The sequence below is a fragment of the Pelodiscus sinensis genome, chromosome 5 (genome assembly GCF_052426305.1).
Source record: "Pelodiscus sinensis isolate ZL-2025 chromosome 5, ASM5242630v1, whole genome shotgun sequence".
Taxonomy (NCBI): Eukaryota; Metazoa; Chordata; order Testudines; family Trionychidae; genus Pelodiscus; species Pelodiscus sinensis.
Genome location: NC_143056.1, coordinates 46,284,662 through 46,300,696, shown reverse-complemented (window position 1 = coordinate 46,300,696; position 16,035 = coordinate 46,284,662). Strand labels below are relative to the sequence as shown.

General features: G+C 41.3%; 1 protein-coding gene across 4 annotated transcripts in view; it reads left to right on the top strand.

The window, feature by feature from the left end:
- MIPOL1 (mirror-image polydactyly 1) overlaps window positions 1-14,164 on the top strand; it is a 303,297-nt gene extending 289,133 nt beyond the window's left edge. For all 4 annotated transcript variants that reach the window (XM_075926916.2, XM_075926909.2, XM_075926913.2 and 1 more), the window contains one exon: window positions 10,484-14,164. In XM_075926916.2, the coding sequence (XP_075783031.2) occupies window positions 10,484-10,550 (67 nt within the window). In that variant the 3' untranslated portion in view covers window positions 10,551-14,164. The remainder of the gene's footprint in view (window positions 1-10,483) is intronic.
- Window positions 14,165-16,035: the final 1,871 nt, after the last annotated feature.

Below are 16,035 nucleotides of genomic sequence, written 5' to 3'. Positions count from 1 at the left end.
TAGTTTTTATGCTCTTCAGCTATGGCAGATTTTATCCATCCTTTTGGCATGGAATGTATTGCCTTTGGAATGTACTGTACATGTCCACCTGAGGACATAATTTGGCCCAGTGGTATTTTTTTCTTTTAACATGGGTCTTTGATTACTTACATATGAAATATAAAAATAAATTATGCACCAGTAAACTGATGTGTAAGGTGAATTAATATCTTAGTGCTAGATTTTCGAAGGCATTTAGGCACCTAAAGGTGCCCATTGGAATTTCTAAAAATACCTAAGCAGATTAGGTGTCTGCTCTATTGAAATCAATGTGAGTTAAATGCCTAACAAGATTAGGCCCTTTTGAGAACTCACTTTAAGCCTGTTATCTTCAGGGCCCTAAATATCTTTGAACATCTGGACCTTAGCACTACAGCTGATTTTTTTTCCACCAGTCAATCATTCATGTTCAGTTTTCACTAAAAGGTCAGAAGCAGTCTCATCCTCCAAATTATACTGTTTGGGTAGCTTCAAGAGGTGAAGCAAACTGGGTCATTATACATGTTTATTCTTGGGGATACACATTGTCTAATACATTTTAGTTATCCTCAGAAGAGTACCTCCTCCATAAGTTATTGGTTTGCAATATGACTCACGGCAGTGAAAAGATTAATTCGTCCTGTTTTGGAAAATCATAGTCAAACATAATAAATATGTTTGCAACTTAACTAAAATATATGAACCCAAGCCTATAAAAATGAATGCATATATATGAAATAATTATGTCTAAATTAGCTGTTACCAGTCAAAAAAAGAGATCTAGGCGTCACCATGGATAGTTCTCTGAAAACATGGACTCTGTGTGCAGTGGTGGTCATAAAAGCTAACAATGTCCGGAACCATTCAGAAATGGATAGATAATAAGACAGAAAATAGCATAGTATCACTATATGAATCCATGATACACCCACACTTTGAATACTGTGTGCAGTTCTTGTCACCCAACTCAAAAAGAATTGGAAAAAGTACACAGGACAACAAAAATGATTAGGGTTAGGGAAACCTTCCATATGAGGAGAGAGCAAAAATACTGGGGCTGTACAACTTGGAAAAGAGGTGACTAAAGGCAGGTCTACACTATTGAAGGAAGGTTGGCTTAAGGTATGCAATTCTACATATTTAACACAGTTTGAGTTGATGTACCTTAAGCTGAACTGTGGGAGGTTGATGGGAGAAATATTCATGTCAGCTTCCCTTACTCCTCACAAACAGCGAGGAGTGTCAGCACTAATGGAGCATCCCCAGCATTTGATTTAGCATGTCCCCACTAGATCCATTAAATTGAACGCTGGAAATTGGCCACTACAGCATCGATCTTCCCAGCTATGTAGACATACCCCAAGAGGGGGATAGTATAGATGTATATTGAATGGTGGAGAAAAGGTGAATATAACACAAGAACCGGGATTCAGCCAATGAAATTCATAGGCATTAGATTTAAAACAAACATAAGGAAGTTTTCTTCACACATCTCATAGGCACCTTTGAAAATCATTGCCCAGGGATATTGTGAAGACTAAAAATACAACTGGATTAAAAAAATAAGTTTGTAAGCCAAGATGTTCAAGGACATGACTCCATGCTCTAGGACTATGTCTAGACTCCAGAGCTTTTCTGGGATAGCAGAGATGTGTTCAGAGAACACATCTACTTTTTTCAGAACAGTTTCTGAAAAAGCGGATGTGTTCTTTTGGCATTCCTGTATTCCTGTCAGTGAGAGGAATGAGAGATGTTCCGAAAGTGCAGTTTTTTCTGAAATTTGGCCCCGGGTAGACAGGCCAAATTTCAGAAAAGTTCCTTTCAGAAAAAAAGCGGAAAAAGATATGCAAATTGAGGTTTGCAATTTGCGTATCTTTTTCTGACTTTTCTCGGCAGTGTAGACATAGCCTCAATGTCACTAAATTTCTGACTACCAGATGCTGGAACTGGAGGACAGGAAAATGAATACTTTAATAAATTGTCCTGTTTGGTTCATTCCTTCTGAAGCATCTGTCCCCAGGCACTGCTGGAAGACAGGATACTGGACTAGGTGGATCTTTGTTCTGACCCAGTATTACCATTCTTATGTTCCTAATATTATAATAGCATGTTATATAGAGATGATCAAAATAATGGGTATTAAATGTTGTTTCCTATCTGTCATTGGCTTCAATTCTTTTTTATGAAAGAAGCTTTACCACAGTTGAGAGATCTGGTGTGCCAACTATTTTCCTGCACCTTCCATTCAGCTCTGCATGCTTTCACTTACAATGAAATATAGGCTGCTACCTCAGTCATAAGAATGGTATTTGGAGCAGCAAGCTCCACCATGAACTAGATGACACAACCTTGAAAAAGAACTAGGGAATCTGCAGCAGCCCACCTGAGCTAACAAACATGCTAATCATTCAGGGCCCAGTTTTGTCACCTTTACTCACTTTGGGTACGTCTAGACTACAGGGTTTTGTCGACAGAAGCTTTGTCGACAGATACTGTCGACAAAGCTTCTGTCAACAAAGAGCGTCTAGACTACATCCAGTTCTGTCGACAAAACAAGCCGCTTTGTCGACATAACAGTGTGGACACAAAAGACAGTGTAGATGCAATAATGCCTTCTGTTGACAGAACTCTGTCAATAAAAGGTGTTATTCCTCATAGAATGAGGTTTACATACGTCAACAAAACTGCTGAGTTTTGTCGACGTTATGTCGACATAACTCAAAGGCAGTGTGGAGGCAGGGATAGTTTTGTCGACAAAAGTCCACTTTTGTTGACAAAACCCTGTAGTCTAGACACACCCTTTGGGTAATACGCAAATGATCAAGTAGTCTCCTTAACTTTAGTTGACTATTCATAGAGAAAGATGTTGTTCTCTGTAAGTAAGGATGACAGCGCTGGGCTCTGGATTGGATAAAAGGGATATAGAATTACAGTTCCCAAATGTGAATCCTGAGGCTTGCGCCAGGGGTTGTTAACCACTGATTTGGGCCATAGCACTACTTTCTGCAATTAAGTGGAATGGTAGTGGTACAAGTTGACTTTTTTGCTGGCTCTCTGCACCGGGGTGAATTTCACCCTCTGTGATTTAATTAATAATTAGACACTACTTTTTATTTCACAGAATTGTTTAGATCCATGTTGGAGATGTGATTTCTTAATACCTTAGGGTATGTCTACACTACAAAGTTAATTTGAACTAACAGCCGTTAGTTTGAATTAACTTTCATAGGCGCTACACAGGCAAACCGCTAGTTCGAACTTAATTCGAACTAGCGGAGTGCTTAATTCGAACTAGGTAAACCTCATTCTACGAGGACTAATGCCTACTTCGAATTACGTAGTTCGAATTAAGGGCTGTGTAGCCACTTAATTCGAACTAGTGGGAGGCTAGCCTTCCCCAGCTTGCCCTGGTGGCCACTCTGGGCACCACCAGGGAAACTTGTCTGTCCCAATCCTGGCTTCAGAGCCCTTAAAGGGGCATGGTCTGGCTACGGTGCCCGTGCCAGGTGCAAGCCTGACAGTACCCAGCCAGCAGACCCTGCACCTGGCACGGCACGAGCCAGCCACCCGCTGCCACCCAGCCTTCCGCCTCATCCCGGGACCAGGCTGGCGGCTCCCAGGAGCAAGCCCGGGGCCGCAAGAGGTGGGCGCCCGCCTGGTCTAGTGCGGACATCGTGGACCTCATCGAGGTTTGGGGGGAAGCCTCCAACGTCCACGACCTCCGCACTAGGCACAGGAAAGTGGACGTCTAGGGCAGGATAGCTGCCAGCATGGCCACCCAGGAACAGGTTTGCATGAAAATCAAGGTGGTCCACTGAGACCCCCGACCCTGAGCTTAGAACATAAAAACATAAGAATGGCCGTACTGGGTCAGACCATTTAGCCCAGTAGCCTGTCTGCCGACAGTGGCCAACACTAGATACCGTGGAGGGGATGGACCGAAGACAATGACCAAGCCATGTGTGTCATGCCATTCATCTCCACCCTTCCACAAACAGAGGCCAGGGACACCATTTCTACCCCCTGGCTAATACCACTTAATGGACCCAACCTCCATGAATTTATGTAACTTCTCTTTAAACTCTGTTATAGTTCTAGCCTTCACAGCCTCCTGCAGCAAGGAGTTCAACAGGTTGACTATTTGCTTTGTGAAGAAGAACTTTCTGTTATTAGTTTGAAGCCTGCTACTCATTCATTTCATTTAGCGTCCTCTAGTCCTTCTGTTATGGGAACTAATGAAGGACTTTTCTTTATGCACCCTCTCCACACCACTCATGATTTTATAGACCTCTATTATATCCCCCATCAGTCTCCTCTTTTCTAAGCTGAAAAGTCCCAGTCTCTTTAGCCTCTCTTCATATGGGACCTGTTCCAAACCCCTGATCATTTTAGTTGCCCTTTTCTGAACCTTTTCCACGGCCAAAATATCTTTTCTGTGGTGAGGAGATCACATCTGTACACAGTACTGAAGATATGGCGTACCATAGTTTGATACTTCCCCTCCTCCTTCTTCCCCTGGCTTCCCCCTTCCAGCTCCCTCTTCCCAGGTTTCCTCCTCACTTCTCCCACCCTCTCTCTTCCCCTCTCACACCTCCTTTTCCCAGTCTCCCCGAGTTTTGTTCAATAAAGAGAGTTTCTATTTTTGAACACACGTGTCCTTTATTTTGTACATCAGGAAAGGGGGCGGGAGGGGTAAGTGGAAGGAGGTGAGGGAGGAATGGGGTATGAGCCCCCGATGGGGAGGACTGGGGTGGCTGTGTGGGCTCCTCGGGGTGGAAGCTCTCCTGCAGCCCCCTATTGACACACACACACCCCGGATGGCAGCCTGCGGCAAGTGCAGCCGGGCTGATGGCCAAGTGCTGTGATGTGCCGAGTGTGGGCATTCAGGGCACTCCAAGCCAGGACTGCTTTGCTGTCCCTCATCGAGTTAGACAATTGAGCGGGGAACCCCTGAGAACTGTCTGTCCGGGGTGGGGGTCGGGTCCCTTTAAGCACAGCCCTCGGCTAGCCTGAGACAGCAGCTCCACTCTCTAAGTCCTAATCTGATGCCCTGCCGGCACTGCTTCCGGCCAGCCTTAACCTTGGTTCAGGTCCACTCAATGTGGACATGCTAGTTCGAATTAGCAAAATGCTAATTTGAACTAGTCTTTAGGTCTAGATGCACTAGTTCAAATTAAGTTAGTTCGAATTAGTGCTGTAGCGTAGACATACCCTTACTATTTTCCAATATTAAATAAATGCAACTCCATACTGGACTGAATTAAAAGGCACAAAAGCCCTACATAGTTTGTACTTGGTGCTGAATCCTTCATTTTGATGATTGCAGTCATCATTCATCTAAAGAGAAGAAGCTATGATTGTTAAGCCTCATTATTTTCAATGAGGCTTGACAGTTGCAAGGTTAAACAGAAGACAGCAACTTTCATCCCACTGGTATTTCTTTTCAAATATGGGCAACTCCTCACTCACTTGTGTAATTTGGTGTCCTTTGTCATTGGTTGATCACAAAATTGTGATCATATCTATATATCTAAAAACGCTTGCAGGAGAAATTGTTAACACTGACCTCTATTCCATATTTACCTTACGATCTTAAAGGTACTTAAATAACTGAAACCATTGTAGTTTTTTCTTCGTGTGTGCAGCTGTATTACTTTTAATACAACAGTGATTTATAATAAGGCATGCTGTCAAGTGGTTCTATTTTCCAAAAAATAACGAACCCTCAAATCTCAGACTTTCAGTATGTCAGATTAGTTTCTCATCCCTCTTGTTCCATAGCTGAGGTGGTATTTTCCTGACAAAATCTGGAGATAAGTACTAATATGAGGGAAATTCTCATAGGTGCTTAAAGTGGCAGAGAAGGTTGTTGTGTGCTATTGAACACAATACGTAAGATTATCTATGAAAGCTAAAGGCCTAACAGTTGCTGAAAGTAAAGGGAGTTGAATGATGATATGTAACTCAGGCCTGGCCTCCTTCCCTATTTATATTCCTATAACACTGAGCCTTGTGAGTCTGAACAGGTGTAGAGACAGTGACAGCCCTAGCCATTTTGCCAGCCAAGAAAGAAAATGGTTTGGAGCATGCTCTCTCATAGCAGCTGAAAGTAGGAGAAAACATAGCCAGTCAATCAAGATCGGGGGCGGAGTGGGGGAAACAAGTACAGCATTTCAACACTCCTGGAAGTTGGCACCCAGGAAACCACCCTCCATGCCCACCCCTAGAACTAGTCCTGGCCATAGCCCCCATTCATGAAAATTAAAAATGTCATTTTAATCCTTAACCTAAAAAAGCCATCAAAGGAAAGCTACTCTTCTTGGATATTTCCCAGATCTTTTACAGAGGCGTTAGGCAATTTCTGGGTGGTGCAGGATAGGGAACTAAAAACCATTCAGTGAAAAAGGGCACTTCTCCTGATAAGATACAGCTGATCTGAGCCTTAGCTGTTGTGAATTGGTATTTTTTTCATTGACTTCAGTGGTTCAAATAAGAGCTGATTGGAAAATGTAATTCCTATCCCATGGGAAAAGATTTTGAAATTTTGCTTCATCCTGAATTGGGGACAAAAAAGTAGAAATCTTGGAATTATTTTGTGAAACTAAGTATTTCATTTCACTTGATTAAAGCCTTTCATTTCAATGAGGTCAAATTGTTTTGTTTCAAATGTATAGTTTTAACATTCATAATTGTTTACTATTATAAAAGTTGAAAGATTTTAGTAATTATTTGTTATCAAAATGATGATGTCTGAATGGATTGTTTCAGCCTTATAAAATGTTTCAGTAATTTCCTATAAAAAAATTCAACAAAATAGATGCTCTTCCATGAAATGTTTTGATTTTGTCAAATCAGTACTTTCCAAAAGAAAAACATTACATCATAATTTTTTCAACCAGCTCTATTTTAATCTAAGTATTATCCCTGAAACACGAAATGATAAAGTACATGAACTTTGAAGTAAAAGGGAAGAAAACTGTGGCCTATCATTTAGCTATGAGGTAAAATCCGTAGGTCTTCTAGGATCTAAAAGCCATTTACTTACCCAGCCTGGAAAGTCTTTCTCGTTAGAGTAAACTGCATAAGAACTGACTTATGAGAGTTGTGTAGATCATGGTTAGTAATTTGTTTCCTGCCTGACCCTCACCCCCAAAAGTTTGATAAACTCCTATAAATGCATTTTTTATGGCAAACAATGGAAACAAATGAAAACAAAAGACAAAAGAAAAAAAACAAAGATAAAAATATAGAGAGAGGGAACAGGAAGAATAGTTAGCCCTTAATGATACTGACTATGATAGTACTTAAAATGTGAAACTACACAGGCATAAAAACCACATCTCCAGTACCATTTAAATTTTGCATATGTAATTTCCTGGTGCCTGTAGATAATCTTCCCCTCAGTTACTTTTGGGTAGAGAGTTCCTATTGTAGTTTCAGGAATTAAGTCATCTGAATAGAACAATAAAAGCTGTAGTTTCATAGTGCACAGAGGTTACTAAAAAATCTGAGTGATTCAGTATCTGTTGTTCACATTAGTCATTATTGGACGTTATAACTTGTGGCGGTGAATCCAAGAAGCATGATCTAATTATTTTGCACTGGAGTCACTAATATATCCTTTAAGTCAAATGCATTTTTCAGCTCTAAGTGGGCTGAATTACTTTTATATTGTATTTATGTTTCAGTACTGTGCAATATATATGTGTGTCTATTAGGGATATCAACATGTAGTTGACTACACAATTAACCAATAAGCTTGACTACACGCATTTCCCACCCACCCATCCTCTGCCTCTGTGAGTATGGTTAGATTACAAATTCCAGGGACGAATTTGCTCTTCCATTTTTTTTTCCAGAAGAGTAAACACACTTTTTCGGAAGCCCCTGTATTCCTCGTTCCACTTTCTAGATGGCCCAAATATCAGAAAAGCCTCTTCCAACAAAAGGATCGAGAAAAGCTGCAGTGTAGCCATACCCTTTATCAGAGGCAGAAAGGGGGGGAGGGAGCAGGAGCTGGTGCTCAGGGGAGCCAGCTTAAAAGCCATTTCCCCCTGGCACTGTCTCCACAGTGCCAGCTGACCACTCCCCACCCCCACTTCTGTGCAGGGAGGGGAAGGTGTCAAGGGAGGCTGCCGCGAAACAGCCTCTGTCCACGGCGGGCCCAAGCTCCCTGCAAATAGAGGCTGCTCCGCATCCCACAGAGTAGCCTCTGTCCACAACAAGCCTGGGCCTGCCGCAGGCAGAGGCTGGTCACTAGCAGCAACCCCTGTCCACGGGGGATCTATGCTCCCTGCGGACAGCCTCTGTCCCCCCTTCCCACGGATAGGGGCTGCTGCCAGACCAGTCTCTCTCTGTGGCAGTGCCAGGGGACCTCAGACCTCAGCAGACAGGGGCTGCTGCCACCCTACGCTGCTGCTTCTTTATCAGAGGCAGCAGCCCGGGGCGGCAGGCAGCTGATCTCTGCAGGAAGCTGGTTTTTAAACTGGCTCTACTTGCGGACTGGCTCCTGCCTGACAGCCTGCTGTGCTGCTTCTGATAGTGTGGCAGCAGCATGGGGTGACAGGGGTCTACCCAGGAATGGGGCCAGAGTGCATTGGCTGCCAGACCCAGCTAATTGGAATCACAAGTCATAACTCTTGTTAACTAGCATGAGAGGTGTGTGCATGATACTCTGGGCCTGGCACTGAAAACATTCCCTTTTCCTCAATGTCCAGCTTTATGCTATGTGTTTATTTATGGGGGAACCTTACTAGAAGGATTACATTAAAAATAGATAAATTGAGGAAATACCTAGATACACTTTCAATGGAATGCTTAAGAAAAATGTGTGTGACTGCAAACTGCTGGACAAATTTAGAATTTGGGTTTGGCTACATGCCACGAACAAGAAATGAAGCGCCTGATCTTACAAAGTATTGAACACCCTCACTCTCATTGCATTGAAGTCTATGGGAATTGATTATACTGAAGTTCGCAGGGTTTGACCCTAACGTATTGTATGTTCTTGTTTGTGTAATCAATTCGAAACATATGAACTGGTGTAGAAATAACATCTTTTATACTTTCAGCCCTGAAACATGACTAGTCATATATTTTGAAAAGAACCTTTGATATATACACACATGGGATTTTTAGAAGTAAACACAGTATATGCAAGGCACCTTGCACAATTGAGCTAAAGCCTGTTCTACCCTTCAAAATGAGATTGACCTAGCTACAGTGCTTTGAGCTGTGGAAAAAATGGCACTCTCAGCATCTTAGTTAGGTCAATCTAATTCCCAGTGTAGGTGCAGCTAAGAATTCTTCTGTCAACCTGGCTACCACCTCTTAGAGAAGTGGATTAACTACATTGGTGAAAAAAAACCTTCTGTCAATGTAGAACATAGTCATACTGGGTTAGACCAAAGGTCCATCTGGCCCAGTGTCTTGCCTTCCAACAGTGATCATTGCTAGATACCCCAGAAGGAGTGAACTGAACAGTTAATCACTACATGATTCCTCTCCTGTCATCCATTTCCAGCCTCTGACAAACAGAGGCTAGGGACACCATTTCTACCCATCCTGACTAATAGCCATTGATGGTCCTTACCTCCATGAATCTATCTAGTTCTTTTTTAACCCCTGTTAAAATCCTGGTCTTCGCAACATCCTCTGGCAACAAGTGCCACAGGTTGACTGTGCACCACATGAAGAAAAACTTCCTTTCATTTGTTTTAAACCTGCTACCTATTAATTTCATTTGGTGACCCCCTAATTCTTATATCATAAGAACAAGGACATAATTTTTCCTTATTCACTTTTTCCACATCAGTCATGATTTTATAGACCCTTTAGTCTCCTCTTTTCTAAGCTGAAAAGTCTTAGTCTTTTTAATCTCTCTTTATATGGAACCCGTGACAAATCCCTCATCATTTTGTTGCCCTTTTCTGAACTGTTCTATATCCACATAGCATCTGTTCTCCACCCAAATAGCTGCATTGTCACTGGAGCATTGCTCGTGGACACATTGCTTTAGTAACAGGTGCTGATTTGCTTTAAACGAAAATAAGGCAATTGAGTATTTTGTTTAGTGAAGGCAAACAGCCACAGAGTAGGAGGTCCCCCCTCCCAGGAATTTAGTGTGATGCTTGTGTATCACAGCATATTTGCAGCAAGATTTATTCATACAATCCTGTGTAAACCAGTGTATCATGGGGATTTCAGATAGTGTATGAAATACACAGAGGAAAGATGAGTTGATATACACCTCTGACTGTGACTGGGTTGGGCTCTAGGTTAAAAGTTTCTCCTAAGTTGTCTGCATTCTGCCCTCATGTCTGTCTTTTACAGTAATGCTTTGTTTCTTAGCATGACCACCACCAGGAGAGCTAGGTTCAGTGCAAACACAGTCTCAGCCGAACATTCCTAATGATAGCTTCTTTATTATTTTCTTCCCTCCCTCCTCCCCTTGCCCCCATCCTAGGTTGGAAAGACTGGTGGACGTCCTGAGGAAGAAGGTTGGAGCAGGGACCATTAGGACTGTGATATGATTGAAAGCTCCAGCCTATGGAAGTATTCACATCTGGTGACCAGGCTGCTTCATTCAGCACTGTGTAAACACTAAAGCCTTAACTTAGCAAACAGTTGTTAGAAGTGGGACACTCCAATGACATTCCAGGCTGAGATAAAATCAAATCATAAATGTTTAACCACTTTGCTGCTGAGTTGTGTTATTTGTCAAACTGTATCACTGCTAACATGTATTTGCTTTAAGCAGCTGTATTGTGGTAAGATCAGTGAGTATTGTGGAAATCATTTGTGTGCTGTTTTAACAATAGTCTCTTCTCTCAGTTAAACATCACCGGACTGTTATGTTCTGCATGGTTTAAACCGGTCATGTTCTTACATATGACTTGCTTCTGAGGCCAGTCCTGCAAAGCACAGTCTCAGAATGTAAATCTACTGTGCTATTTATAAATCTGCAAATAATTGACTATTTTAATGTTGAATATATTTCTTAATTGATAATAGAGATTCAGAGTTAATGTTCAGTCTATGTTAATATGATGGCAATGTTTTCATTCTGTTGCACACTCATAATCCCCTTGTTCCCTGTATAGTAGTTGTTAATCAGAGTTATGTATCATGGGGAAGGTACACACATGGCTTTAAAAAGAATCTCTATAGTTAACATAAAATGCTATGACAGAACAGTTTCAGTTCCTTATAAACGTGTTAGATTTCACTAAAAGAATAGATTCATGAATTTGTAAAAATGTAGTTCTAATTGTTGTGTAGTAATAGAAATGTAGCCGTGTTAGTCTGGTGTAGCTGAAGCAAAATACAGGACTATGTAGCACTTTAAAGACTAACAAGATGGTTTATTAGATGATGAGCTTTCGTGGGCCCAGGAAAGCTCATCGTCTAATAAACCATCTTGTTAGTCTTTAAAGTGCTACATAGTCCTGTAATTGTTGTGTGTTACTCTTCCATATCCTTTCAAAGAAAATTTCTGAGGAGTCAGTTACTCCACCTTGCTGGGGCAAAGGAACCATCATTCTCCTCCACTGTATAAGACACAGCCTCACCTCTTTTATATCAATCTTCTTGCCTCTTCCTTGGAAATGAAAGCAGGGAGCATTCTGCTCCTCTCCCTGCTCCTTCCCTCCCGCCACATCTGGCCTTTGTGTGTTTTTGCTGTCTTCTCTCTTTAGTGTTTTTTATAAATACAATGAAAGAAGGAATATAAGAATAAAGGAAGCCTGCAAGATGCCATTTTGTTTAGCATGTGGAGAGTCGAGCTCCATCTTTCCAGTCAGAATCTGCAGTTCTCTTCATTCTTTGCCTGCAGACTTAAGCTGCTCTTGGTTTCAGTCTACCAGCTGGGACACTTACAGGGGATGCAGTAGATCTCCCTCAGGGTATGTTTACCTGTAGACCATTGTACTCATTGTGGCCTAGGAGATCTTGTGAGTGATTTCTAACCATACATTCTGCCCCAGACAGACTGTGATTATAGCTTCTGGGCCTTCATAGTCATTAAACCACAGGTGAACCTATAATGCTTCCAGACCTGAGAGCAGGTAAAACTCAAGAAGAATCTGTAACTGCTACACCAGACTCCAGTTCCTCTTGTGCTCAAAGTAAGCTTATAATTACTGTCCTGAGGATGCTGCTCTCACTAGATTGGAAGCAACTACTGCCCTTTTTCTGATGCTCTTACTGTACCTCCAGGGGTGTAGTGAGTGGCATGCCACATGCTGTGGACACCTTTGTGCCAATTCTGCTTGAAGAAAATGGTCATCTAAGGATGGAAGATGTGATCCATGCTTGAGTTACCTAGGTTTCATGTTTACAGGTTAGGATTTTCCTCTTGGTTCTCTCAAGGGTAGGACTTTTGATTTTTCAGTTTGAACTGCTACAGCACTCTCAGTACAAAAAAAATGAAACTGGTGTGTATCTGATGAACACCAATAAAATACCAGAAATGGTTACTTGTATCTAAGGACTTATCTATCTGCAGTAATGTGGACTGTGGGGTGTGATTTCTAAAGCACACTAACATATTACACATGAACTGGTCCATGCAGAGTGTGCTGGTGTGCCCAGCAGGTTCCCTAGTGCACTATGACCTACTGCTGTTTGAAACAGCACTGTGTTAAAGCTCACTAAGGAATATTATAAGTAGGTTCCAGCTCACAAAATGCTTATGCCCTGATACATTCGTTAGTCTTTAAAGTGTCAAAGGGCTCCTCATTGTTTCATTGAGGACCAGATTTTTAAGTCTCTAAAAGATGCAGATAGCATCTTCAAGAAGCATTTTTAAAATGCTTAAGTAAGCTGCCATTTAAATACGTTGATTTATGTTCCTGCTCCCATTGACTTAAATGGCAATATCCCCAGTGATGTGGGGAATCTCTGTGGGTGAACTGAGCCTACTAAAAGCAAGGGGAGATATGCCATTTTCTTCAGTGAGGGGGTAGGATTTCACTCTATAAGTTTCCCCATCTGTGAAATGGGGTTAATAGTATTTTGCTTTTCCTTGCAGAGTTGTTGTGAGGATATCTGTACAGCACTCTGAAGGCATAAAATACTATATAATACCAAAATAGTTGTTATTTGTTAGTCTCCTAATTTGTAGGGAAAGAATGAAGCGGTGTCAGATTACATTCCAATGGAGATACTTCCTTTGCCATCAGAATAAGTGCTTGTGTTCCATAGGCAAAGACTATAACAACGATATGTAAGCATGGTATAATCCAGGGGTAGGGAACCTCAGGCCCATGGCACACATGGCCCCAAGCTTGCCTGGATCTGGTCCCTGAGGGTCAGAGGCCCCCCCCCCCAGGCACTCCAGACCCACTGCTGTCACACTGCAGGGCTGGAACACAAAATCTACTATTTCACACAAAAGCTACTCACCAAGTTCTGTTGTGTGAGGGGATTGTATGGCCTCAGTGAGGGGTTGGAGGTTTTTTTAGGGGGAGGCGGAGGGGAGCGGCGGGGGTTTTTTGCTTCTCATTTGTGTGTGACAAATTTGTCAGCAGCCCTCAACCCAAAAAGAATTCCCCCACTCCTGAATCACTGGTGTAAGAAGTCTCACCATTATTTTGATGCTACATGGACATATATGTAAATTTCATATCCCTCATGAGATTTTTTGCATTTCTCAGTGTGATTGTGCAGCAAGTGACAACACTAGGAGCCATTCACGATGCATGCCGTGATAAAATATGTAAATAGTTTCACATTGTCTGCGGATAAGAATGTTATTAATGCTTTTCAGCACTGTAATTATATTCATAGTAAGCCTTCCCTAAGCCCTCACTAATTAACAATATTGTGACAAGTCAACTTTAACAGAAAAGAACTGTGGACCTTTAGTCATTTAGTACTGTTTTTCATTCAGCCCATAGCCAAAATCTGATAGCATAGTTTTGTACATTGGCGTCAGGAAAGCTGCTGATAGTTGAAAAGTTCATAGCCCACTCAGTCTTGTTAGTTGAACCCTATAGGTGAAATCAGTTATAACCCTCTTTAAATATATTCAGCCAACAGGAAGACTCATTGGTTAATTATTAATGCATGGGAATTTTAAGATTGTTTTTACAAAAAAACTGTCATACTGAAATAATTTAATAAAGTCAATATGTTGTCACAGTGATAGTCAGAGGTGGTCTTTTTTCAAATTATAAAATATTTTGTAAAATTTTCATTCACCTTACTGTCCAAATTAAAATGGTTTTATAAATAATCTTATTAGATGACCTTGAATTATAATTGCTCTAATTCACACACAAAAATGAAGTTGCTATCTAAATGTCAGTTTCTATATGCTTTTGTTTTCTTTGTTTAATATAACGTCATATGAAAGCTGTGTGTGTGTGCGCGTGTGCATGCGTGCTATTCCCCATGTACCAGAATAAACAATTTATTGTGAGGCAGAGAAAATAGTTGCAACAAACGAATGGCAGTTTCTCTGGTACTACACTTGACAAGAGTTTCAGCATTACAGGAAGTTCATCTGGCTTTTACAATTGCACCAGTTAACATAAGGTCTGTGCAAAGTATTATTTTTCTACCACTGTTCTGGTCAATAAAATTGTATTAGGAAATTAAAAAAAACCAAAGTGTTTCTCTTGTTTTAGCTTGATAGTAAGTCAGCTGCTGGCTTCAGTGATCTAAACATTTCATTCTTCAGTTTTGTTGGGAGCACACGTGTTCTGTGAGGCTTTTAAACAAATACTTGGAATGGTTGAAAGATTTGCATTGCCAGTGCCTAGCTAAATATGTAGTCTTTAGAAAAGATGTGGTTTATTTTGGCACTGTTTAAAAAACTGAAATATTTTAAACATTTGTTAAGTTCAAGCTTGCACATTTGAACTAGCAGTATACATTCCAAAGTTGCATCTCAAGTTACCTGTCTTTGTTTTTTTGCATTTGTAATCCCTTTATTAAAATAGTCTTTGTAAAGTTTTTTATAAAAGTGTAACATTAAAAATTTGTCAAATTAATGAGAGTCAAAATTAATGGCAATGGCAGACATGCAATTTCAAAAATGTCATTTGGAATCTGAAGCTTCATGTCAATGGCCCAGATTTCTGTCTCATAGAATGAATAAATTATATGAGGCACCTGATCCTACAGACACTTCCTCTTGGGAGTAATGCTTAACAGCGGCAAAGTAAGAATTACTTATAGTAATAGGTCTTTGCAGGATCAGGTCACAAGGAGACAGCTTAACTGCATAGTCAAAATGATAAAGTAGAATAACTTCCAGGAAAAAAACCCAACATTTCTGTTTCCCACAAATAAAGGGGAGTGGTTTTGCCTTATAATTTAGGGTATGTCTAGACTACATGGCTCCGTAGTAATTGCCACTTCATTTACATCAAAATGGCCACCACGCTGTGCCGATCAGCTGTTTGGCGGCACAGCGCGGTAGTCTGGACGCTCCGCGGTCGACAAGTTATGCCTCGTGGAATGAGGTTTACCGGGGTGGTCGACAAGGGCTTCCCTTGTCAACCATGGAGTATCCAGACTACTGCGCTGTGCCACCAAACAGCTGATCGGCACAGCATGGTGGCCATTTTGATGTATATGAAGCTTCATTTCCCTATGTCTAGAAAGTTCATCTACATGGCTCCGTCGACGGAGCCATGTAGTCTAGACATAAGCTTGAGGGGGGGGGGGAATTATCTTGGATGTTTGGACATGAAATTCATAGCGAAACTCGAGAGAGGTAAAACTTAATTTTTGCTCTTAAATATTAAGCAGAAAGGCTCATCTGTTTGGCTGGTTGGTTAGCTTGTGTGTTTTCCCCCTTTTGTGTTGTTTAAACCCTACCAGGACCCCAGTTCAAAAAAGCATTGAAGTTAAGCATGTGCTTCAATGCTCCTCTGAATCAGAACTCAAATGCAGATGGTCAGATTGAGTTATGGGGAAACAGGAACAGCTCCCATTATCTTCAAGTAGAGTTTAGCATGCTTACTCCAGGGTTAAATTTGAGACAGAGACGCTAACTGCACTACATTC